At 40.9% G+C, this 26,303-nt stretch overlaps 2 protein-coding genes across 3 annotated transcripts in view; one reads left to right on the top strand and one right to left on the bottom strand.

Moving 5' to 3' along the window:
• Nucleotides 1–15,349, bottom strand: part of SNX4 (sorting nexin 4) — a 39,531-nt gene extending 24,182 nt beyond the window's left edge. Inside the window, exons 1-4 of one of the 2 annotated variants that reach the window (XM_063288753.1) lie at nt 15,127–15,349; nt 10,173–10,291; nt 2,425–2,563; nt 945–1,094 (exon numbers count right to left, since the gene is read on the bottom strand). In XM_063288753.1, coding sequence (XP_063144823.1) covers nt 945–1,094; nt 2,425–2,563; nt 10,173–10,291; nt 15,127–15,321 — 603 coding nt within the window. In that variant the 5' untranslated portion in view covers nt 15,322–15,349. Of the gene's footprint in view, nt 1–944; nt 1,095–2,424; nt 2,564–10,172; nt 10,292–14,609; nt 15,003–15,126 lie in introns of those variants that run through there. The other variant, XM_063288754.1, reaches the window with a different exon arrangement.
• Nucleotides 15,350–16,509: 1,160 nt separating this feature from the next.
• LOC134501072 (TGF-beta receptor type-2-like) overlaps nt 16,510–26,303 on the top strand; it is a 66,154-nt gene continuing 56,360 nt past the window's right edge. The window contains exons 1-2 of the mRNA XM_063308688.1: nt 16,510–16,732; nt 24,992–25,098. Coding sequence (XP_063164758.1) covers nt 16,510–16,732; nt 24,992–25,098 — 330 coding nt within the window. The remainder of the gene's footprint in view (nt 16,733–24,991; nt 25,099–26,303) is intronic.

Below are 26,303 nucleotides of genomic sequence, written 5' to 3'. Positions count from 1 at the left end.
TTATATATTGATATAAAATGTTCTATATAATTACATCACTTCAAGAGCAATTAATAGATGCTGTCTGGGAGAGGGAATATTGTAAAAATAATATTGTGTGTGTGTACAATAGTTACATAGTACCGGAGGGATTTGAATACAGGATTACATTTTAGAAGAACACGTTATTTCTACTCTAAGGTATTTTTTTCTTAGCACAGAAGTTAACATTTTCAAATTTGTTTATGTTCTTTTATGAGAAAAAAAATCAGGCTACTGAATACACGGGATCTCTCCAAATATCTGTAAACAGGCTCAGCATTTCACACAGATATTTTAGATTTTTGGGGTTTTTTCCATCTTTCATTGTCTTCTTAAAGGGGCCAATACATACCAATAGTGTTTACACTATACATGTTTTGGAATGTAATATCAGTAAAATGTATTTTTATGCTAAACTGGAACCATTTATCTTAAGTCAATCATTAACTCCCTAAAAAAGATTAGAGATTGACAGTGTCCCCAAAAAAACCCTTGGGGTTAGAAATCTAAAAAAATCAATTTGTAACATGAAAACCTGCATTTTTTTGTTGTTTATTTGTTTAGTCGCTATATATTGGTCGTTATACAGATTCTTCAGGAGGCATACAAGATGACTTGGTATCCCCATACCACTAAGAACTTAGTAGAAGGCATATTAGATTAACATACACACACTCTAATGTCTATAGTTACTGAACATAAGAATGAAAAGAAACACAGAAGACAATCTCACACTGGGTCAGCTGATCCATCTATCTGAATACCATCAGTTGTCCTGGTTTTCATAGAATTTCTTAGCCCTACCTGAGAAAACAGGAAAGAAACCTCAGAGTGTTCTACTCTGTGTGTGTGTGTGTGTGTGTGTGATGAATTAGGATTAAAGTATAGAGATGATATTTTACAAAATCCAGCCAACAACATACTTGGGTCAAAAATGCATTAAAAATCTTTTCCTGGCAAAGAACAGGATGTGAAGCCACACGCAAAAGGAAGTTTTCCAAGCCGATCCTCCGTCTCTCCACAAAATCTGGATCCATATTATCTGCTGATAGCTTATGCCAAACAAATTCTGCCTATGAAACAAGGAGGAATGTTAATATAGTATGAAATATTTATAATCCTTTTAAGGCAATCTACATCTTTTCAAAGCACTGTACTTTATTTACTTGACAGGAAAAACAATCCTGAATTTAAGATGACCCTTCAAAAGGAAGAGAAGACAGAACAGTGTACAACATCCCATATTATCAATCTACAGATGTCAGCTCCAGCTGAAATAATTCTGGAGATTTCTACCAACCATAAGAGCGAAAGAACTTTCAGACGCATGGGCATATCTGTACCCATGTGTAACTGCACACACACACACGTGGATATATACTTGCCAGAAGCCACACTCCCGCCCAAAAACGAGGGAGGTAGAATTTATTAGTATTATTGGTTAAAATCAATTGCCTGTAATATTAGGTACCTTGCTTATAAAATTATTTGATCCCCATCTGCATATACCAACTGTTTGCTCTCACATGCACCCTGACACACAAAAGCATGTAAGTATATGGGACACTTTCCCCTCTGTCTTTCTGGCAGAAACAGAAAACCAGAAACCAAAAAAGCAGGATGGAAATTTGGTAACAGTAAAAGGTAGCTTCACCAGAAGGAAGGAGAAAGCAGGAAGAAAGCTGGATGGAAATCAGCTGAAGTGAACAAGTCATAGCACAGGCCTATATGAAAAACCCAGTTTACACTGTACAAATAGGCTTACAATTCATCAGATAAAAAAACTTCTCTTAAGCTGTTTAATAATTTTGGAAAATGGACCTCCCCTCCCCCATTATTTCAAGGGGAAAAATCCATTTCCTGTCAGGTAAGTACAGTAAGTGAGTCATGCTGGCCACATGACCCGGAAGTGTCCTATGGACAACGCCGGCTCCAAGGCTTTGAAATGGAGATGAGCACCGCCCCCTAGAGTCGGACACGACTGGACTTTACGTCAAGGGAAACCTTTACCTTTACCTTAAGTACAGTAATCTAAATTTTCTCACTCCAAATGGCACATAAATATGCTAGCCATTATACATTATATTTGATTTGCATAACTTTACACTGAAGCACTGGATTTTTTATTTTATTTTTTTGAAAATGCTATACAAGCTCAACTCTTGCTCACATCCCCTACTTTTTAAACTTTAAACACTTCCCACATAAATCGAAGGCTATACTTGCAGCCTTAAGGGTTGAGGTTGCACATGAAATAAATTACAAGCCAAGAATTTCTCCTGAACCCAACATAATGTTTTTGTATGTCATAATAGAGGTGTGACCTTTTATAAATACAAGCATGGGTAATGTGGTAAAAGAAATAACAAAACAGAATGAGCTGAAATTGCAAAAGAGTCTTACCCTTTTTTCTGGTAAAGGTGGTACAATGATATGTGGATAATTAACTAGCAAGTAATTTCTCAACAATTCAAATTCACTGTATCGCCTCCAAAGAGAGTCTGGAGGGGAACATTGTCCTTCAACCAGTGACTCCACAGACCTGAAAGACATCAGAGCATAATTATGATAAGATCATGTGGAGATCAATAGAAATGTCTAGTCTAGTTTCAGGCTACACAAAACATCTTAAGAAATTCATCTGAATGCCAGAAAAACTAATAAAGCAGATCCTGACCATGCATTTTCACTTCTGTATATTACATGGTTAATAAAAATGCATGGTCAGGATCTGCTTTACTAGTCACCATTGATGTAGCAAAATAGATATAAGCCGATACAATACTTTAAGATGCTTCTATCAGTGCTGGAGAAAAAAAACAATGTACTGTGCATTCCTCTATCAGCAAAACAATGACTGTAAACTGTAACAGAAAAAAACCTGTAAGTTAAGTATCCAAAAACATTGTTACATTCTGTATTCATAAGGGGATGTGCAGCAGGATATGAACACTATAATAAAATGAAAAAATAGCAGTTTAATTCTGCAAGATGTCTCAATAAACAAGCACAGTGAGATTCCCACCCACCCCCCGCAACAACATGCATGAGATACGGCTAAAAACCTTTCCCAAAATGCTGGTGATCTTCAGTAAATAAGAAACTAGTTGGTATATAATGGGTTAAGTGGCAAATCTTAGTATCATTGTCTATTGCACAAGTGTTCCTAGAAAACATACAGCTATCCCCAGTCAGCTTCAAATCCTCTAATCTTCTTTCTAAAGGTGTGTTATGTGCATGAGCATCTCAGGCAGACAGCGGTCATTCCCAACCAGTATCTTTTCTCAGGCATGATCCCAGCAAAAGGCAGCTCTTCCCAGCCCCTATCCCCTTCTAGAAAGATATAAAATTTTTTGTTCCTTTTTTTTAGAAGGTAAAACTGTAAGTTGGGTACTGAGGCTACATAAATGAGAGAAGTAACACTGCATCCTTAAATCAGAGGCTTAAGAGAGCTATCTAGAAGAATCTAGAAAATCCAGGGAATCAAGCAGACAGTGTTTGCTGTAGTGATCTAGGGGCTGACTTCCCTAGCCAAACACTTCAGGACTATAGGGCCTACAGGTAGTACTCGCTTAGCAATCACTTGTTCAGTGACCAAAGTCATGATGGCACTGAACGAGAGGGGCTTATGACCAGTCCTCAACGTTTCAGCTGTCGCAGCATCCCCACAATCACATGATCGTGATTCGAGCACTTTGCCATCGTTATAATTGCAAGCTGATTGCCATCACATGATCATGGGATGTTGCAATTTGTGACTTTCTCTGCAAGCTTCCAAAAGCAAAGTCAATGGGGAAGCTAATAGGAGGTCTCAAATTGCTCCCACTCCCACCTTTTTTTCTTCCAAGGAACCCCGGCAGCATGGGGATCTCATGCTCCATAGCGCCCACCTGTACTCCATAGCGCCCACCCGTGGTACCTGCCCACCCGTACCCCATAGCGCCTGCCCACCCATACTCTGTAGTGCCTGTCTATGGCATCCACCCACCTGCACATATTCCGTAGCGCTCACCAGCCTGCTTGCCTGGGCTGTGGTTTCAGTGACACAAGCAAGTGCTTCTGGATTCCCGCCTCTCCCCACATTGCGGTCACAAGAGGTCTTTGGTTAATAACCTGCATAGTCCTCACTTAACGACCCATACAGCCCTCACTTAACAACAGCAAACGAGGAATACTGGGATTGCCATGCTAAGCAATGTGGTCATGTGATACTGCACTTTACACATGCATTGCTTAGTGACAGAAATTTTGGTCCCAATTGCTGTTGTAACCCAAGGCCTAACTGTATGGAATTTGTTTTTTCTCTCGTTTTTCTTTTAATTTGCCAGAAAAGCAATGCAGGCTTGAGAGCCCTATCTCCCTTACTTGCTGGAATTAGGGGAGCATTCTAATGAGACTACCAAGCTGAACACCAAGGCAGATGGGGAAGTTAGTGTGTGTAGACTTAGAGGACTTCTGGGAGAAGGGGGCTGTCACCTCCAGCCTTTTACTGTATGACCCCAGCCCTGCCACTATACTAGTACAAGTTTTTAAAAAATTGTGTTGATGATTCTCAGCAAACTTCATAGAATCACGGAGTCGGAAGGGAACTCAGAGGTTAGAAAAATTGACAAATTTCTTCCAGCAGGTTTTAAATTGCATAGTGTCACATCTGAGACAGCTACTTAATTTTAGCTGGGGATATAAATCATGAAAGGTGTCCAGCAAATCTGGAAGAAAGGAAGCTATTTGATCCCAAATCAGACTATTGGTGTATTCTATTCATTAAGGAGATGGAACAGAAGGGAATCTTTCCCAGACCTTGCTGAATTTGAGCATTTAAAGCAATAAATATGTTACTTCTCCTCATCATCATGTATTTAAATATGAAACTGGTGATTTATTTGTGTTCATGCAGTATTTAAGTTTCTAAGACAGCTACAGAATAGTATACACCTCTGACATACATATCTTAGGGATGGCTATAATTCACAATCAAATAATTTGCATCACAGTGCTTCCTTGTTGAAAACACATTTTCCTAGATAGCCATAAAATGAATATTCCCACTCTGTCAATTAATAAATCATGTATGCTATCAAATATTTGCTTTAGATAAGACAACAGCATACAATTTACCAAGCAGGAAGAGTGTCACACATAAAGTGTTTCACTACAGTATCCCCAAAACTCTTCAAATTAACAAACCATATACAGCAGTTAAATTTTAACATTTTCTGGCATCACTGGTAAAAGTACATTATGTTCAACATTTACAGATAACAGTCCAAAAATCAATCTTTTCAACAAAACATAGCATTATGAGTTTACACAGAAAGTTCCACCCTGTTTCTATGCTCTCAATCATAATAGAGTGTAGATCTGTCTCTTATAGATTAAAACTTTATGGCACACACGCACACACACACACACTTCCCATTTCCAAAGCAAGACAAGCCTAGAACACTAGAGCAGAAAGAGAAGCAGGAACTACTCCAGTTGCCTAGAACCACAAGAAGCTGTCAATCTTCCCCACCTTTTCTTCAGAGAAAGGTGGCAAAATGAAGGGATTATCTTAACGTTGTTTGCCAGATTCATCCTCGCCAGCAATCAATACCCAGATAAGCAAGGATTAACACCAAACAATCAAGCAGTAAACAATACCCTAATCAAGGAACTACCATCTCAGACAAACAATCAAGCAGCAAACAACAGCCTAATCAAGGAACTACCAAGGAGAAAACAACACCCCCACCAATGCTGGCAGGGCAAGCCACTGTATGCGAACAGAGAGCAAACCCCACTCCCTTCCCTTCTAGCACTGATGATGTTGCGTAGTTGGGTAATGAAATGTCTGCAAGCAAACAACCAAGCTCAGAGAGCACCAAGGACTCCATAATTTATAGGTCTGCATTAACAGCCTTTTGCTTTAGAAAGAGGCAGCTGTTCTTAAGACACACACACACGCATAGCTATTTTGGTTATTTAAAAAAGATTGGCCAGCCTGATGAAGGGATTGCTTCTATGAATTTCTGAGGGTTTTTTTCAGGACTAGTTCCACTACCATTGTCTTTTAAGTCTAAGCAAAGTGTTTATGAAACTTAAAGGCCAGCAAGCATATTCTGGCATCAAGTTTGGTGGGCTAAGGTCCACTTCTTTAGATACAGTTGGCAGGGAGAGAGAGAGAGAGAGAGTCTGCTATTACTTCCTGAAAGGTAACACAAAAACAATTTTAGATGAAAAGTAAAAACACCAATAATTTTGTATCTTTATGACAAAAACGCAATTTTAAGGGAATTACAATTTTCTTATAAAAATTTATAGTATTCTGTGTCCTATCTAAAATGATAAAAATAATTCCATACAGTGATGTGTATTTTAGGCAAGTGGAAATGTTCCATGAAGAATTAAAAGGCAAACTTTGCAGGGACTTGATTCTGGGGGTTGGATGACTGAAGCACCACAAGAGGCTCTGCAAAGGCAAGCCCAGGGCGGGTGTGAAGAGGATCTGGGTGTAGAAGCTCTGCAAAAAAAAAAAATGACTAGCTAGTTTTACAAAATAAGATCTAGGCGGTACGTGAACTTGTTCCAGAGTGTGAGAGACCTGGGGAGCAAGAGAACAGCTAGTTTCTTGAGCTGGCAGTGACTGAGATCAACTTCTTCAGAAAGCAAATATTTAACCCTTCCCTCCGTTCTTTTTCTTTTCAACTTTCTTCTGCTGTAGGTCTCTGATCTTGCTATCTGTAATAAAAAAATTAAAATTCTTTATGCTCATTCTGGGAAAGAGATCTAGCCTCCCGCATACTCTCCAGCAGATCAGGTTACCTTCCTCTCTGGTGAAACAGTGGCAGAAATTATTTCTCTTAACCGAACTAGCTATTGGTAACATCTTCAGACAGCTCTCCACAGAAGTTGCAGGGAGGGTGCAGCACAGTTTGGGGAGAAGGGTTTGGAGATCCCTTTTTGAAATGGAGGGAGGGGAAGCAGCCACACTGTATGTAGTGATTACAGATGGTTTACATCTTCTGCCAGCTATTTCTTTTAATCTCGCTGCACCATGGTTCCTCCCCAAATGTTTAGCACATATTCATGTAAACTCTTGCAACTAAATTAATGCCTAATATTAATAGTATATTTGAAAGATGACACTGCAATGTAAGGGGGTTTTATTCATTTAACAAGTCACAAAGCACAGACAGGCACTGACTTCTACCACAGAAGATTAGAGCAGCCTTCACCATTTTAGTGTCCTCCAGATGTGTGGGACTTTAACTACACCCAACCAGTGTCCCCAATTTCTTGGGCTAACTGGGATAAAAGGGTTTATACTTCAAAATATCTGTAGAGAACAAGGTTGGAAAAGCTGAATTAAAAACCACGGTCCTTTTATATTAAGAGCCAAAGCTAGGAATACAGTCTTCAAATATTCTCTGTTCATTGCCATAGAACAAAAAAAAAAGAGTCATGAAGCAGAGAGTCATGAAGAACTTCAACCACACAGGAACTCTTTCTACATACCTAACCACTTTTGTATTAAGAGTGCAAAGGGAAAATAAACTGAGTCTCCATTTAGAGCAGTTTTAATAACAGGCTATTATAAGAAGCTGGAATAAATTTGGGGGCAAGACTGTGTTCCTCCATTTTGAAAAGTATCAGTAAGTTAATTCCCCTTTCTGGAATACTGCAATGCTACTTATTAAGATGAGTAAGCTATTGTTAATTTCCCTCTGCTGCTATTACTGTTTTAGTTTTTCGCTCTCTCAAGGCACATAGCTGCTTCCCCTATACAGGGTAAGTCTCTTTCCCTTGCCTAATACTAATTTTCACATCTGCACTTCAGATTTTCTCCCCCTTTCTCAGGGCAAAGCCACACTGCCTCCTTGTGAGGCTGGCCCACTAACCATTTCCCAAGCATATATCTACATATCTCCTCCTCCTCTCAGTCTCCTCTAGCAGCTAAGACAGCCCAACAACAGCTCAACACAAACATACAACCTCGCACACAGTCAAATTAACTCTTTGTTGCCATACAGAGGTCAACTAGTTGACTCCTAATTTCCAAAGTTCAATCAGTCAATGGTATATTGGGAAAGGGGGAAAAAGTGCAATACATGGAGAAACTAAAATCAAAGAGGCTTTGCACCTGCTGGATGACATTGGGCAGGGCTAGAATTTCAACTAGAGGAATCACCAATCACAGCCTGTAGAATGTAGCACATTAAAGCTGTATGGACAGCACCCAAAGTTCTGGGGGCAGCAAGATTTAAGCAACAGTACAAGTTTCTGCTGGCTCCAAGGTGGGAGAGGGAAGCATGACATAGCAACTGTGTGGATGTCAATTCAGGCAAGGAAAAGGCCAACTAATATCCTCTCATTGTGTTGGACTTCACGTTTCCCCAGCTTTAACCAGCATGGTCTATGCCAAAAGACAATTGTCATAACAATTCAAAACAAATGGAGGTTGCCTTTCTGCCCCTCCATCTCAAACTATAACATTATACTCCTTTCAGATTTTAAATCTCCCTTTCAGTTCTTCCCATTGTTTGAGGGTTTTCTTTGTTCCATTCACAAGTCCCACTTACAGCTGGCTTCTTTCTCATTACCCCTTTCTACCCCAGAAACAGAAAGACCAGTTAGGTTATGAAGCAAACCAAGAATGGTTTTGAAAAAGAACTACTGCAGGAAAGAAAAAAAATATTTCATTTAAAAGGGCTGTATCACTTCCCAATCTTTTTATCTCTAAGAAAATAGATGTTTGCTGACCTGTGCTGGACAGAAGTAGATGCATGTATTCATTACATTTATTTCCCACCTTTCATTCAGTAGCTCAAGGAAGCAAAGACAGTGTCTCTTCTCCAATTTTTCCTCACAACAACCACCCAGAGAGGTAAGTTGAGGTGAAAGAGAGCAACGGGCCTAATGTCACCCAATGAGCTTCCATAGCTAAGGATGGGCTGGAACCTGGGTCCCCCCACTCCTAGTCCTTAACCACATTACACTGACTCACAATGGTTACTGGCTCATAATAATCTTGTGTGACATTATCCTGTTTCTTGGTGTATCTTTTCATAAGTACTTTTATCGGGGGGGGTTTATAAAGTGTATAATATTTAAAAAGTATTATGAGCATAACACCACTGAAAGATGCAAAATATTACACTGAGATTGGGAACACTGGCAAGCAATTTGTTACATGGAGAATAGTCCATTATTAATTATTTTTTCAGTGTAAATGGTCGTATAGAAGGAATTGTGGTCTGTATTAAAGGAAAGTCCAAGGATGTCAATCCCTTTTCAAATCAAAAGCTACAAGCAATCCTTTACAACAAAACATTGTAGCATATTGCTGGTGCACAGGTGCTGAAAGAACAAAGATGCCCCAAACCGATGTCACTTTAATTGAATATTTTAAAGAATGTTTCTCCAGCATGTAAAAGTACAACCAGTTCTGCATAAAAGTCTTTGAAACATTACATTTTTCATGAAACCTCCAATTTGGTCTAGGAAAAAAACAGCAGTTTTAACAATTCGAGCTTTCCTGGAACCCAAGCAATCTAAACCAGCTTCACTTCTGGTCTGGAATATTAATATTAAGTATATTACAAAGCTGCTCTAAATTATTCTTTCAGTATGAATAACTGAATCTGAAGCAGGGGTATAACAGTCAAGATTATGCCATACTATCCTCCTATCACAATTTACGATAAAGGGGTAAATCAGGACTTAATCCACACTATGCTTGTTATGCACATTTAGTTTGTGCCAAAATTGCAGTAGGAATCTAATACTCTTAGACACAGACAACCACCACTTAGCCAATACTACTGGGCAATCTACTTGATCTGAAGCATTCAAGAGCCACACCCTCCCAGCCAATTAACTGCTTTTATTTTTAAGACATTTCACAGCAATAAGAACCAAATCAGTGTTTTTCTTATGCATAATTTATCTTAATAAGTACGATTGTTTAAGACATGGCTCCAAAATTGGTAACAAAGCAATATTCAAGCAATCCTTACTTGTTTCTAAGCTTATTTAGGCAGAATGGAAAAACTATGATTAATAAGCCACATAAACCATAAAATACACTGGAAATGATTGTCTAATGTAACTTGTCTAATAAATGATTAACTAATATAACAGTTAACTTTACTTTGATTTCTTTAACCTACCTTGTTTCAACGAGGTAAGCAGTGTAAGTTTCCTGCATGTTCATGGCATTCCGTCCAGTCCGTTTTTCTGCTTCTGCAACACTGATTTCTATTTTTTTCAATAAACAATCTTCCATGATCTTTTAGGAAAAAAGAAAAATTATGTCTGTGAACATTATAGCTGTTACTGTGAATCTATTAAACACTTTGCTGCTGCCAAGTATCAGATCACTGGCTCTAAAAACGAAGAATCAAGTATAATTTGTTGTAAGTGATGCCAATAAGATCACCTTATAATACATACATTACAATGTTTTAATCTTTGCTGTATTACATTTATTATAATCCTATTCACACAAGTAAGGAAAAAATGGCTGTCCTATCTGATTTGTTTATCAATTACACAAACAGTGCAGCAAATGTAAGCAGGTGTTGAAATGTATGCCATGGCAAAAGCTATATCAAATTATTGTATTTACCTGAAAGAAGGGGTAGTTTTTTCACAATGATTTCTTTAAAATAGGAGAGTTACCTTAACCCTCCTACCTTAAAGTAGGAGATTCACTTTGTCTCAAGCACTGGATCTATCACAACTAGAACAGCAGGTTTCATGGACTCTGTATTTATACCTTATGCCACCAGCACTCCCAACTATGTAAGAGGCACCACAGACTTCCTAAGAAAACTGAAACTCCATAGGCAATCTCCCTAACAACACCATTTCAGCCACCATGGATGTTGAGGCACTAAATACTAACATTCGCCTTCAAGCCATCAAGAACATCACTGGTGCCAAAACACACTTTGCCACCAAACTGAATTACTTTGTCCTCACTCATTACTGTTTCACCTTTGGCAATGTGTACCCGCAAATCAGTGGCACAACTATGGGGCACATGCATGGCTCCACAATATGCCAACATATTCATGGCTGACCTAGAACAATGCTTTCTTAACTCTCACTCCCTGAAACCTCTCCTTTACTTGAGATTCATGGATGACATCCTTATCATCTGGACCCATGGAAATGAATCTCATCAAATTCCATCATGACTTCCACTCCACCATCAACCTCAGCCTAGACCAATCTAGAGAACAAGTCCACTTCCTTGATGTCACTGTAAAACTACACAATGGACACATTATACAGGAAAGCCACAGGTTGTTATGCATACCTACATGCATCCAACTTCTCCCCAAAACATACCACTGAATCTATCATCATTCCAGGCTCTAAGCTAAAACCACATCTGATCCACTTGACAGAGATGCCCAATTGATGGAATTAAACTAGACATTCAGGAGACTTAATTATCCATGCAATGAGATCAATAGACAAATCAATAGGGCCAGATCAATTTCTAAGGAGAACCTATTAAAAGACAGACCACAGAAACAGAACAATGGAACACCACTGGCCATCACCTGTCACGTATAGCTCAAGCCACTCAAATGCATTATTAATAAACTACAGCAGATCCCATGCTGGACAATGACGCTGCACTTTCTCAGGCACTGGGTGGCAGGCCCATACTTGCATTTGTTGTTGTTCAGTTGTTAAGTCATGTCCAACCCTTCGTGACCCCATGGACCGTAGCACACCAGGCCTTCCTGTCCTCCACTGTGTCCCGGAGTTTACTCAGATTCATGTTCATTGCATCGGTAATGCTATCTAACCATTTCATCCTCTGCCATCCCCTTCGCCTTTTGCCTTCAGTCTTTCCTAGCATCAGGGTCTTTTCCAGTGAGTCCTCTCTTTGCATTAGGTGGCCAAAGTATTTGAGCTTCAGCTTCAGTATCTGTCCTTCCAATGAGCAGTCAGGGTTGATGTCCTGTAGGATTGACTGATTTGACCTCCTTGCAGTCCAATGGACTCTTAAGATTCTTCTCCAGCACCACAGTTCAAAAGCATCAATTCTTTGGTGCTCAGCCTTCCTTATGGTCCAACTCTCACAGCCATACATCACTACTGGGAAAACCATAGCTTTGATTATACGGACCTTTGTCAGCAAGGTGATGTCTCTACTTTTTAATAAGCTGTCTAGGTTTGCTATAGCTTTCCTCCCAAGGAGCAAGCGTTTTTTAATTTCATGGCTGCAGTCACCATCTGCGGTGATCTTGGAGCCCGAGAAAATAAAATCTGTTACTTTCATTTCTTCCCCTTCTATTTGCCAGGAAGTGATGGGACCAGATGCCATGATCTTAGTTTTTTTAACGTTGAGTTTCAAGCCAGCTTTTGCACTCTCCTCTTTCACCCTCATCAAGAGGCTCTTTAGTTCCTCTTCACTTTCTGCCATTAGGGTGGTATCATCTGCATATCTGAGATTGTTGATATTTCTCCCAGCAATCTTAATTCCAGCTTGTGATTCATCCAGCCCAGCATTTCTCATGATGTACTCTGCATGTAAGTTAAAATAAGCAGGGTAACAAAACACAGCCTTGTCATACTCCTTTCCCAATTTCGAACCAATCAGTAGTTCCATGTCCGGTTCTAACTGTTGCTTCCTGACCCGCATACAGGTTTCTCAGGAGACAGGTAAGGTGGCCCAGTACTCCCATCTCTTTAAGAATTTGCCAGAGTTTGTTGTGATCCACACAATCAAAGGCTTTAGCATAGTCAATGAAGCAGAAGTAGATGTTTTTCTGGAACTCTTGCTTTCTCCATGATCCAGCGAATGTTGGCAATTTGATCTCTAGTTCCTCTGCCTCTTCAAAACCCAGCTTGTACTTCTGGTAGTTCTTGGTTCATATATTGCTGAAGCCTAGCTTGTAGGATTTTGAGCATAACCTTGCTAGCATGTGAAATGAGCGCAATTGTGTGGTAGTTTGAACATTCTTTGGTATTGCCCTTCTTTGGAATTGGAACGTAAACTGACCTTTTCCAATCCTGTGGCCACCGTTGAGTTTTCCAAATTTGTTGGCATATTGAGTGCAGCACTTTAAAAGGATCACCTTTTAAGATTTCAAATAGCTCAGCTGGAATACTGTCATCTCTGCTAGCTTTGTTGTTAGTAATGCTTCCAAAGGCCCACTTCACTCTCTAGGATGTCTGGCTCAAGGTCAGTAACCACACCAATGTGGCTATCAGGGACGTTAAGATCTTTCTTGTATAGTTCTTCTGTATATTCTTGCCACCTCTCCTTAATCTCTTCTGCTTCAGTTAGGTCCCTGCCTTTTTTGTCCTTTATCATGCCCATCTTTGCACAAAACATTCCCTTGTTATCTCCAATTTTCTTGAGGAGATCTCTAGTCTCTAGTCTTCCCCATTCTATTGTTTTCCTTGGTTTCTTTGCATTGCTCATCTAAGAAGGCCTTCTTATCTCTCCTTGCTATTCTCTGGAAATCTGCATTCAGTTGGTTATATCTTTCCCTTTCTCCCTTGCTTTTTGCTTTCCTTCTTTCCTCAGCTATTTATAAAGCCTCATCATACAGACTATCATCCAACCTGAAGCAGCTTTTCAGAAACAAGACAATGATACCAATATGGATATGAGACCCTGCAACAAACCCAGAGGCCTACTTTGTCCCCACATCTACATCAACAGCACCGTCACAGACCCCAACAACTGCACACACAATTTAGAGGCATCTTCTCATGCTCTTCCTCCAATATGATATATGCCATCAATGCCCCCTTTTGATTTTTCACAGGACAAACTTTGCACAAAAGAATTAATGGACACAAGTTTGATATCAGAATTCAAAACAAGGCAAGGTAATATCAGAACAATTCAACCTCCCAGGACACTCCATAGTGATTGTTGAATTCACATCCATCAAAAGGTTTTGAGCAATCTCAAAGTCTCAACAAACGCGAAGAGTTTTAACACACTGTAATTGTTAATTGATAAGGTACTTGTAATTTCTGTCACATTTCATCTGCATAACCAGCATGTTCCCCCCTTTCACCCCCACCTCATTCCAATTTAAATACTACATCAGCCTAGCCACTCTATGCATCTGATGAAGTGAGCTACAGCTCACAAAAGCTCATGTCTTTTAATAACATTTGTTAGTCAGAAAAGATGCTACCAGATTCCTGATTTTTGCCACCATAGACTAACATGGCTCTCCTCCTATAATGTCTTAGATTCACTGAGAATATAACAGAGGCATATGAGGCTTTTTTTCCTGTTTAATCTTTTTAGGGGGGGAATAATCTTAAACACTGGGTTGTTTTATTTCCAGATAAGGATCTTATAATAAACACTAAGCTTACCTACAGTAATAAAGCTTCTTTTCTCCCTATTTACTGGGTCTTCATGTCTCTAGTCCAGGAAAATGAAGAACACAAAGAACTCTAAATGTTTTGAAGACAACCCAGCGGTCTCCAGATGCACTGGACTACAATAATAGTAATGTACTGGACGGACGGCGCTGGCCATCGTTCCACAGACAGCTTAACCACTGCTGAGTGGGGGCTTATGGGAGCTATGATCCAACACATCTGGAGCATACCTGATTATGAAGTTTTCGCCCCCGTTCCGTGCAAAGCGAATCAGGGCCGCTGAAGTTCTAATGGGATTTTCTCGATAAAGGAGTTTTGGAGCAAATTACAAAATGGGAAAAGAAAAGAGGCGGGAAGACAGGAAGACCTTTAAACAGGAGCGGCTTTTCCCGCACGCCCAACTCCTGCTTCCTGGCTGCGTTCGGCAACCGGTGGAGACGCCAGAGCCCTGCCCTTCTCCTCTTAGGCAGCCCCTGCCACCAGGCCAGGTGATACGCTCCTAGCTCGCTTCGCTTCCCTTATCCTCACGAGCCGCCAGCTTAGCGCTCAACCCAACCCCCTTGCCCCATTTCTACCCTGCGTTCTCACCACTCCTCGCCGCCGTTCTCCCTACAACGCCGTTGTTACGAGCGCGACCGTAACCCCCGCCCGCCCCATTTGCTGCCGCTGGGGAGGCGGGACAGGCCCGTCAACGGGCCGCGGCCTACCAGCTCCCCTGGTGCCCGAGAGCGGCGGAGCTTCCCTTACCGCACAAGCCGGCGGGCCAGTGGTTGCTGCAGTCGCTGCTGTTGCAGCTGTTGCTGTTGCCGCCGCCTCCTGGTGCGCCTGGCCGGGCAGGGGACCAGGGGGAGATTCGGGCTCGTCGCCTTCCTTGCTGCTGGTGCTGCTGGCGGTGCTGGTGGTGCTGCCGCCGCCAGGGCTCTCTGCGCGGGGATGCTCCATAGTGGGCAGGGAAGAAGAAGGGCTCGGAGGCTGGCTCGGCGCAGGCGCCCGGCTCTTCGGGGCGGGGCGCGCGGCAAGGAAGGGTGAGAGAAAGAAACGTGGGCGCGGGAGCCTTCCTTCCTCCCTACTTCTAACTACGCTGCTGCGACTAGGATTCCCTTTTCTCGCTAATCCCGAGCCTCGCGACTTCGGTATGTTGCGGTTGGGGCTTTCACCCGTTTCCATGATTGCTCACTTAAGGGATTTAGTCCCAGATAAGTGTGCAGAGAGGAAAAAAAGACATGGAGGTGGAACCCGGGAAAGTTTGCTCCGAAACATGCATACAGTGCCATCCCATTTACCGGGAACCGTCTGTGCTCGCGACGGTGAGGTTTGCTCCCCGAGGAAAGGCGACCGTTGTTTCCGCTTACACAGCGCGACCAGTCAAGTTATTCCCTCTCAAGAGAACTTCGCGTTTTCATAGGGTGGGAAGCGAAGCGCTTGGAGTCGCTTTCCGCGCCTCGAAGTTGAAAAGAAGTGATAATAAAGGCGACGACGGAACGATGTATCTAGTGGTTTTTCTTTCTTTGTTCCTCCTCCAGCAGTACTCCCCGTATACAAAAATCCATATGGTTATCTTCAGTCTAAAGTGTTTTTCATGAGCTATTAGCAAAGCATTTCTTACATTGCTACAACCAACAGGTAGTTAAGTTATATACTTACAGTGGATATGAAAAGTCTACACACCCCTGTTAAAATGCCAGGTGCTTGAAAAAATCAGACCAAGATAAATCACATCAGATTTTTTTCTGCCTTTAATATAACGTATAAGTTGGACAATTCAATTGAAAAACAACCTGAAATCTTTTAGGGGGAAAAAATAAAAAACTAGAATAACATGGTTGCATAAATGTACACACCCTTTTAAAAGTAGGGATGTGGCTGTTTTCAGAATTAACCAATCACATTCAAACTGATGTTACATAGTAGTCAGTACACACCTGCTATCAATTAAAGTGACTCTGATCAAGCCCATATAAAGTTCAACTGTTCTAGTAGGATTTTTCTGACATTTACTCAGTTACCTCTTACAGCAAAAGCCATGGTCTGCAAAGAGCTTACAAAGCATCAAAGGGATCTCATTGTTGGAAGGTATCAGGAGAAGGGTACAAAAAAATTTCCAAGGCATTGGCTATACCTTGGAACACAATGAAGGCAGTCATCAACAAGTGGAGAAAATATAGCGCAACAGTGACATTGCCAAGAACTGGATGTCCCTCCAAAATTGATGAAAAAACAAGAAAACTGGTCGGAGAGGCTTCCAAGAGGCCTACGGCAACATTAAAGGAGCTGCAGGAATTTCTGGAGAGTACTGGTTATGTACTACATGTGACAATAGTCTCCGATGTTCTTCATATGTCTGGGCTGTGTGGTAGGATGGCAAGACGGAAGCCTTTTGTTACGAAGAAAAACATCCAAGCCCGGCTACATTTTGCAAAAACCTACATGAAGTCTGACAAAAGCATGTGGGAAAATGTGTTATGGTCTGATGGGACCAAGTTGAACTTCTTGGCCATAATTCCAAAAAGTATGTTTGGTGCAAAAACAACACTGCGCGTCACCAAAAGTACACGTAGATCAGTGTTTCTCAACCTTCAACATGGCTGGCTGGGGAATTCTGGGAGTTGAAATCCACACATCTGAAAGTTGCCAAGGTTGAGAAACACTGATTTAGATGATAGGAACCTCTAGTTCCTTTTCCTAATCAGCAGCATTTCTCTCCAGATAGTTTAAGCACACAGTTTGCTTTATTGTTTAATGCAGATTAATTTAAGACACTTCTAAGCCGAGCAATCAACTCTGCAAGTTTGCTGAGGCACAGCTTACAGAGAAAACGAGGGAATTTGCTTAAGTATATTCACTCTTACTATTTAGTACAAAAATAATTGCGACAAGAAAATGGAGCAACCTGAACAGCAGGTATGCTGACATACTGATAAATAGGAAAGCCAAAAACATGTCCTTAAGAGAAATTGGAACACCAGTCGTTTCATCTTTAGGACCCAGCTGTAATAATAATGACATACTTTGGAATTCATACAATTACTTCAATAGTAGCTCTGATGTGGATTCAGAAAATTCCAAAATGTTCATCTTTTAAAATACAAAAAAAAAAAAATACAAGTAACACAAGAGACCTATCGTAAAATATATCTACAGTAAACATCCCAGAGATCATCTATAATGGAAAACAGATTTGGGGCAATCGTGCCTAAAAAGGACTTTTGGTTTATAAGGTAAATCTCAAATCAGTCATATTCAAAGTTTTTTCAACAATGGACATAAGCAAAATGGGCCTGTCCTTAACTGTAATAGTTTGGGAAGTTCCAGCTTACCAAGAAAGAACGGGTGAAGGTAACACTGGAAGAAATCTGTATAAACATTGAAGAACAGAACTGAAACCAGATACACTGAAAGCACTCACAAAGTCTTTGAAATTATATTGGCATTTATTTTAACTAGAGTTGTGAAAAGAAAATACGCATTAGAAAAAGCAAAGATACACAAGTTTAATGTAGTACAACTGTTTTTTTTTCTGAGCACTAAAAGCTAAAATGTTCAGGAGGAGAAACTATTTAGAGAACATTACTGACAATTAAGGTTAAGAGTACTGTGGCCCAGGGGCATCTTTAGGAGGGTCAAACAAGTCAAGATGGCAGCTGCAACTGCTTCCTTCCTCCTTTTTTAGTGCACTCCTACAGTAACCTGTGCAAAGGAACCAAAAAAATCTGGGTTTTGACAGCGCTTTTGACAGCAGTTAAGTACATAAGAGAAGGATCCTGGGAGTAACATAGTTATAATCATGGTAACACTGTCATTTTCAGCATGCATCTTTTTTGAGTGCAAAAGAAGAAAGCTGGATGTACCTAGTCCAGTTTACACTCCTGTTTTATATTTGTACACATGTGTCGAATTTGTGAAACACTCTTTTTAGTCTAATGTCTGTTTACCACATTGGGGTCTGTGCTTAGACACTCCACTTCCTAAAATTAGCAAAATCATCTACTCACTGCCATATAAGAAAATTCCTCAAATGTATTATAGGTTGCTGTGCTTCTAAGGGTGCCAGTCTGGTGGTGGTGGTGTTTTCTCCCATATCTTTATGCCAACTTCCAGCCCCTTTTCCAATACATTTCTGGGAGAACAATAGTTGTCCAATGTAATGGTGTTGATCTTAAGTTCTTGTCGCAGGGCCACTGAAACTATGCAAATCAAGGTAAAGAAACAAAGCTCACACGGCTACCGTGCACTCCAAACCGAGGCTGTATATACATGTATGGTATATCACGTCACTACAGGTGGCAACACCTAGCTACTTTGGCTGATTTCAAGAAAAGCTAAGCAGGGCCACACCTGTTTAGGAGCTGAACAGGAGACTAGAAGGAACTATAAGGAAATCTTAGGGTTATAGACTAGATTGGGAGGTCAATCAGTCCATATTATGGTCATACCAAAATAACAGCGTGATTATTGGGAAGTTGGAAACATCCAAGAAGAAAGCAATTGCCAATCATACTACTTTCAACAAAACTACATGGACAGCTCTGAAATATTATCATGTTTAAGCTGTGGAGATTTGAGAACACCTAAACCAGAACCTTATAATTTGGGATTTACCAAATACAGCCAATCAGCCATGTTAGGTTTCCCCATCTTAGCAATTAAGCTCCCAAGTAGATGTGCATCTATGTAGTCACACTCAAGCTACAAGAGGCCAGTGTTTGGAATTTACTTTGATAAACTGCCTTTGTCTTTGTGGGCGACTCATGTGTGAGTTTGCTCTCAGCGTTACATCGTTACTTCAGAAAGTCTTAAGACCAGACGTATGGAAAATATGAACAGGTACTAGTGAAAAGAAATGAAAAGCAAACACATTAAAGATACGCATTAAGGAAACCCTCTGTATATCTACTCAGAATTAAGCTTCACTGAGCTCAGCGGGACTTACTCTCAGGTAAACGAGTTTCGGAAGACAACCTAAAAGTCTTGTAATTGTCAGCTTAGCGCCATTAAATCTACCAGGATTAAATGGTATGAAGTACAAGTGCATCCTTTTAAATTATTTGATATTTGCAGTAGTGTTTTCTAACTGGAAATTATTCAAATGGCTTTAAAGAGCTGCAGAAAATATAATACTGTAATCCTAGTTTAGATGTCATCCTGGTTTCCTTTTGAGCAGGAATAAATAACTTTCTGTGGTTTCAGGTGGCACATCAAGGTCTGTGTTCCCAAAATGGGCAACACAAAGTCCATTTGGGGGGTCTGTTAACGGAGTGAAGAAGTTCCCTTAAGCCTCTGAGAGGCGTTAAGGCACTCGTTTTGCACTTATAACTCTGCCCAACTGCAAAATATGTTTTTTAAAATGGGGGGAGGGGGCTTTATCCTCTCTGAGATCTGCAACAGAGGTCACACTTGTTGTACTCCTGTGGTAGAAATATATTAACTATGCAGAGAGAAAAAAATGAGCAGCCTATAGTCAGCATCCATTTCCTTGGAGAGGAGCAATGTTGAATGTGTGGAACTCTCCAGATCCAGTCAATATGGTGGCACATCATTTCAATCCACACAGCACTTAACGTAACTTAATTCGAACAAGGATATTACTCTTCGGCCTCTTTCGAAAATCAGACTGTCCTTTAATAATTTCTGACTTGTTAGGTTTTTGTGATTGGGGCAGAGGACTATACATTTCCTTAAGTTGTAGTCTGCCCATCCATCCATCCTCCCTGCAGCCTATATTTTTAAACCTACTGATGTTTGCTGGCTGTTATATATGCTCCACATCACTGAGGCTGTTGCAGCACATTTTGTTTCTTTTACTGCAGTGATTATAATTCCTCAGTTTTCCTTCTGGGTTCCACCTTTTTTATTTATTTGTTTATTTTGCTGCTGCCCTTCTCATCTCTTTCAAGCTTCCTGTACAGCTAATCTTATTTCCCTTTCCTGGGCTGTCTTTTCAGCCTCCTCTCTCCCACTGGCAAATAAAGGTGCATCCTTTGGAACATCATCTTATACTGTATTGAATCACCCCTCCAGTGAACCTAGCAGGTCTCAAGGATTTCACATGAGTGCCTTCATATGGCCAGTTGGAAAAAGGTAAGCATTTGCACATACCCTATAGTTAAAGAAGGCCACTGTGGAAGTCTATTCAGTGCATTTGAGAATACTGGGCTTTCTATTTGCAACATAAGCTGCTATGTGAACACTGATTTGCCCGAAACTGGTGAGGTCAATAACCCCGCAAACCTTTCTCTTCAGAGCAGGTCACTAACACCGAAATCGTTAAATCTATTTCTTTCTGTCTTTAATGAAAAGAGACATTGACTATACATTTAGTCTGGGTTCACAAATCATTCTAAGCCATAATCTCTTTTGATTTAGCGTGCTGTGTGAACTCAGCCATTGTGGTTGATTTGATTTATTTGTACAAATCTACTGAACACTGTGACACTTATTTTTAAACAGACATATTTAGCATTATATGTTAATACTGTTGATACTATTAATACCATTAAAGAAAGATATAACACATTTGATTTTGCTGCCCAGTCAGTATATCAACTGGGTATGAATTATTTTGATTTCCACACACACACATGTGCACACAAAAACCTAAACCTTTTTTGAAAAATAGTTCTTGCATTCTGGTATGCTGTGAGACCTGGCCACATAGTTAATTTATTGTCATAATGGTAATGAAGACGAATACATTGAAAGCTTGTGATGCAAAAGAGATATGGTATGAATAATCCTACTGGTCAGTGATGAAAAGTAAATAAACTTTGGTGGCCCCTTCCAGCCACAAAAGCATTTTCAAGAGGAGCCAAGACCTTGTGGAAACAAGAGGACTGAAATGAAAAGAGAAAATCTCACACACCAAGCTTGCGTCCTCAAAGATGCTTCCCCATATGATCAGAGAAATTGCAGAGGCCACAGAGACAGCAGGAGGGGAACCAAATATTGAGCCAAGCGCCCAGACAGAGAAACACAAACACATTAAAAAAAATGTAGAAAGAATCTGGAAAGTTTTCAGAGAAAAGAAAGTACCCCAATCCTGCCAGTTCTAAAACCAGAAGAAAATGTGCTACTCTTTTTTTAAATGGGCGGGGAAATTGGCCCATAAGCACCAGTGTGGAAAAACTGACAGACTATTGAAAAAAGCCAGATATCCACATGGATTGCATGAATAAACTTTTGTATAAACATGAGAAGACTCAAAGGAGGAGGCAACACAAATCCAAAGCTTTAGGGGAAGATTCACTTGGTTTGGCAGAGTAGTTCAATAGATAAACCATCATTACTGTGGTTGCTCCACCTACAGATGATGCAGTAGTAAGCAGACATCAGCTGAAAGCTGACAAGTGATTCTAAACAAGAACAGGTCTAGTTGTTTGGAGGCTCACTGTGGGCCTTGGAGCCTAAACTATGATTAACAAGTCATGGTAGGCATAACGTCTACACTGAGCCATTTGGAGGCAGGCCAGCTTTTGCATTTCATCATTGTTCATGCATTTTCTGATTATATCTCTTGCCTCTTCGAGGAGATGAGGAGAAATACTGTAGGTCATGATGTTGGATTCAATGGCATGTCAGTTTTTTGAGGAGTTCAGATTCGAGGTGTTCAAGATGCCTCTTGATTTAGCAAAAAGAGCTAAATGCAGGAAGAGGTGATCTAGTAGGCAGAGTTAGGTTCACATCCTGTCCCATGTCACAACAGAGGTCAGTTTGCTTTTGGCATAGCACGTTGCATGCGCTTGAACACTGTGGCTTATAAAAGCATGACTTCTTGCTTAGTATCTTGTACAGGCCAAATCTAATTATCAAAAAAGGACTGTTAAACCATGGCCTAGTATGGTATGTGACTTTAACCACTGCATTGTGAAAGACTAACACAAATAAAGTTTGGCTTTAATGGAATAGAATTGGAGTAATGGAATAAATGGGAACATCCTTTTATGGAATGATATCTAGTTAAAAATCAGCACTGGAATAAATGAACAGGTCCTACAGCGGAGGCGTGTAAGAAATGAGGTCTGCAAGGATGTGCATAAATAATCTAGGGCTGGAGTGAGCATGGATTGGCCTGTGTGTGGATGATATTAAATTATTCAGGGGAGTGGAAACAGAAAGGATTTCCCAGGTTACCCTCAAATATTGGTGAAGAGATAACAAAATGAAAGCTAGATTTCAGAGGAAGTAAAATAATGTGCTGCGCATTTGGAGAAAAATATCCTAACCACATCTAGACTGAGCGGGCAATAACAAACCAGGTAAGGGGCTTTGGAAGGAAGGGACTTAGTAAAAACGTTGAAGAACTGTGCAGCAACTAGAAAAAGCACCTGCAGTGTTAGGGCCTACAGCAGAAAAGGTTTGGAAATAAAATGGACAATCTTGTACTGATGTCATAAAATGTTGGGGTGAAGCTGCAGTAAGAAATAGGAGGATGCACCAGAGATTTTCATTCTAGAGGCAGAATGTTTTTGGGATATTGTAAGACAGATTTGAAAAACGATTCAGGTTTTTCAACACTTGCTTAAATGGCTCATTAACTGGGCAATTTGGCACCCTACAATATGAGTCTAAATTCTCACACAAAAGTTGGGATTCATATGGTGGCAATTCTATGCATGTCTATTTGCAGGAACATCAGTTGGACTTAGTCCCTGATGTGTGCTTAAAATTTGTTATATTTTTATCCCACTTTTTCTCCAGGATCTCAAGCTAGCTTAGACATATGTATTCCAATCTTTATACTCACAACTCTGCGCTCATCCTCACATCCCACATAATGTAGCACAAAGACACCTTGCTAACTCTTTTTATGGGATATATCCTCATGATATTAGCACTGTCTCATCCCCAGCCTACTACTGGAGCAGCCTGGTGTCAGCTTTGAGTGTTCTGCTTTCGAAGTGACACAAGTCTTGCCATATGAACAATCTGCAACACATTGGTGATGAGCCTGGGGATTATGGCATCAGGGAGAGCAATCTGGCTGGTTCCTGTTGGCTGCCTCACCCTTCCCAAGTTGCTGAGCACTACAACCATATTGCCGTTTTGTCTCTGCTGCAAGAGAGACCAGAACCTGCTTCTATGGACTTTGTTGTTGTTTGGTCTTGCTTGGAAAGGGAATATCAACATTCTGGGGTCAGCACGTTGCAATGAGGTTGATATACCCATTATATACCTCTCTGACAATGGAAGGGTGGGAGGAATGTGTGTTAACATGGCCATGAGGAAGAGCTCTCTGTGCCCAACTTTGGGTTGAAAGCAATTGGCTGAAAGTAACCCAGTGCATTTCCACGGGAAATGGGTTTGAATTTGGACCCTCTCTGGTATTAGTCTAGTATCTTAAGCACTATACTGGCTCTTACTGCAGATAGGATATAAAAAATGGGACCCAATGGCAAATTCTGTTGTTTTGCAGAATACAGTACAAAGAGTGGGGGAAGAGAACATCTTCCCAATCTGACCACCTTCAAAAGTCTCAAACTCAGCCCTGGATTAACCATTAAGCAAAATAAGCCTGTGCTTAGGGCACCAAGGGAAGGGGGACACCACAGAGTTTTTTCCCCTAGCTATCATGCCCTTAACTCTTTCACTACCACACTCAGCTATAATTTTCAGCACTTCCTGAGTCATAACGTCTTGTCCGTTAAACAATGGGAGGGCTGACGGGCACCATTGCTGGCTGTGCTTAGGGCATCAGTTGATCTTAATCCAGCACTGTCCAAACTAGTACCCTAACATATGGCTTGAGCAACTTTTATTTTAGAAATTAATGCTTTTAATTCCCCACATCTGCATCTTTGATTCCTCATCTTTCCTCCAAGGACTCTGGGGTAGATGGGGATGCCTTATTTAATCTCATGGTGACTTTGTGACCTGTATTGGCCAAGAGGCAGTGCCTTGGGCATTTGATTGGCCGTGGAAGGATTTATAGCTGAATCTCTTCCATCCAAGGCCAACTCTCCACTAGTGACTTAAAGCGTCTTCAGAGCATCGTCTAGCCATGGCTGAAGTGCTATAAAACCTCTTCTTTTTACTGTAGGTTTGGCACAGCAATGGTTGGTTGACTAGAAGATGCTGTAAGTCACAAATAAGGAAATTATGCAAATCTGGCATTCCACTCAGGTTCCAAAAGTAAACATTTGCCTTCACTGTGCCATTGCTTAATTTCTATAGAATTAAAGCAATGGGATATTTAATGCACAAGTGCTAAAAGAACAGACACTGACTCATGGGGCAGAATTGCCTGTAGTAGAACAAACACCTCCAGAATAATTCTGCAACTTTGACTTCTTCCTGGGACCGTGGACATAGACCAATTTCATTCTCCCACTCCTAATAATTAGCACTTCAGAATGAAATGCAATGATTTCTTGTGAAATCCCATTTCTGGGGCTTGAGGGGTTTTCCCCCCCTATATCTTGTGCAAGAACATATTCTTACATCCAAAGTATGAACGAGTCAACATGGATAAACCAGAGTAATTTGTCTTCTGCCTCCCAAAAGCTCATTATGATTTATCACCAGAACAGTGCTATGAACTCCACTGTGTAAACGAAAGCTGAAGCCATAAAGGCTTTGCTGCTCTTTGCTTTCTCTGCAATTCTCTTCACTTTCTCAGCTTTCTCCTATAAGAAGTTGGAAGCTCCCTATGGTGGAGGCTTTTTGCATATAAATGGTTCCTATGGAGCACTGTCAGTTTGTGTTTATCTTCCACTGGATATGTTCGTACTTTTCAAGTGTTGCCAACCACAATTCACTCCAAGCATGCCTGATGCTTCCTCCTCATGAGCAGCACAGCTGCAAACCAACCACCCATCTGTGGTTTCTCTTCTAGCCGCAAACATCACACAGCGATTGGTTTTGTTCGGAATAATCATTTGCTGGACATTTGTTAGTTCATAGGTTTCTTTGGCTTGTTCCAAGTGGACACAATAACCTGAAATAAAGTACAGAGACCTGGGCTGCAGCTTGTTGCTTAGGGGAAGAGCCATCAGGTGGATTTGTGGCTATGGTTAACAGCATGTGTGCCCTGGAAATGCCCCCATGAAAAATCAGACCAACCTGCCCCTTCTTTGACATCCATCTTCCTAAAACCATGGTGAGTTCCTTGCAAATATGTCTAATAATTTTTTTGTTTTACATTGCAAAGGACTGTGAAGCTTCAGTGTATTGTGTTATGACATGTGTATCTATCCCTTATTTTGTGGTGGAGTTCCATGGATGAAGAGGCCTCCCATCCAGACATTGACCTAACCCAGATCCACTTTGCTTCAGCAATGTAGCTGTACCCTAGGCATGCATCTTTATCTGCTCCCAGCAAACACACCAGTGAGGCCTCCGTTGACGCCAGCGAAAACTCTTTTCAACCCTCTGAAAGTCAGAAAAAGTTCTTTTCCATCAGCTTCATTCCTCTTCTCTCTGGAGACTGTGAAGATGGATTAAGGGCCTGAGAAAAGGAGCAGGATTGCTGGAAAGTGAACAGGGCTTCTAGGCTGGATTGGAAAGTCCCGCGGGCTGAATTGGGTTTGGAAGACATGCCTAACTACCACAAGGGGTTCACCCACATGATGTCTCATGGGGAAAGCTCATGGGATAGTTAGAGGCACATCATTTTGTCCTGTGCCCTGCATTCCTGGGCCAGATATGCACCTTTCCTCCAGCCATTAAATGTAAGCAAGCCGGCAATGTAGCCCATGGAGTAAGGGGATGAACCAGATGACCCCCATCACGCTTGCTTGCAACAGAGGGGAAAAGAGGTCATGCTCAAACTTATTTTGGAGACAGAAAGTTGGGGCTGGGAAATAGTGGCTCTAAACCTACGGAGTCTGCCCTCCGGAATTAAACTGCCCATTTGACGGACTGCCCAGGCCCTTCCAGCATCTCACGTCCTGCGTAGCATCATTGCACTTGTGTGACTTTATAATGTCACA

Source organism: Candoia aspera, chromosome 1 (assembly GCF_035149785.1).
Source record: "Candoia aspera isolate rCanAsp1 chromosome 1, rCanAsp1.hap2, whole genome shotgun sequence".
Lineage (NCBI taxonomy): Eukaryota > Metazoa > Chordata > Lepidosauria > Squamata > Boidae > Candoia > Candoia aspera.
Note: the sequence above shows the minus strand (reverse complement) of the source record. Positions and strands in the feature narration are given on the sequence as shown.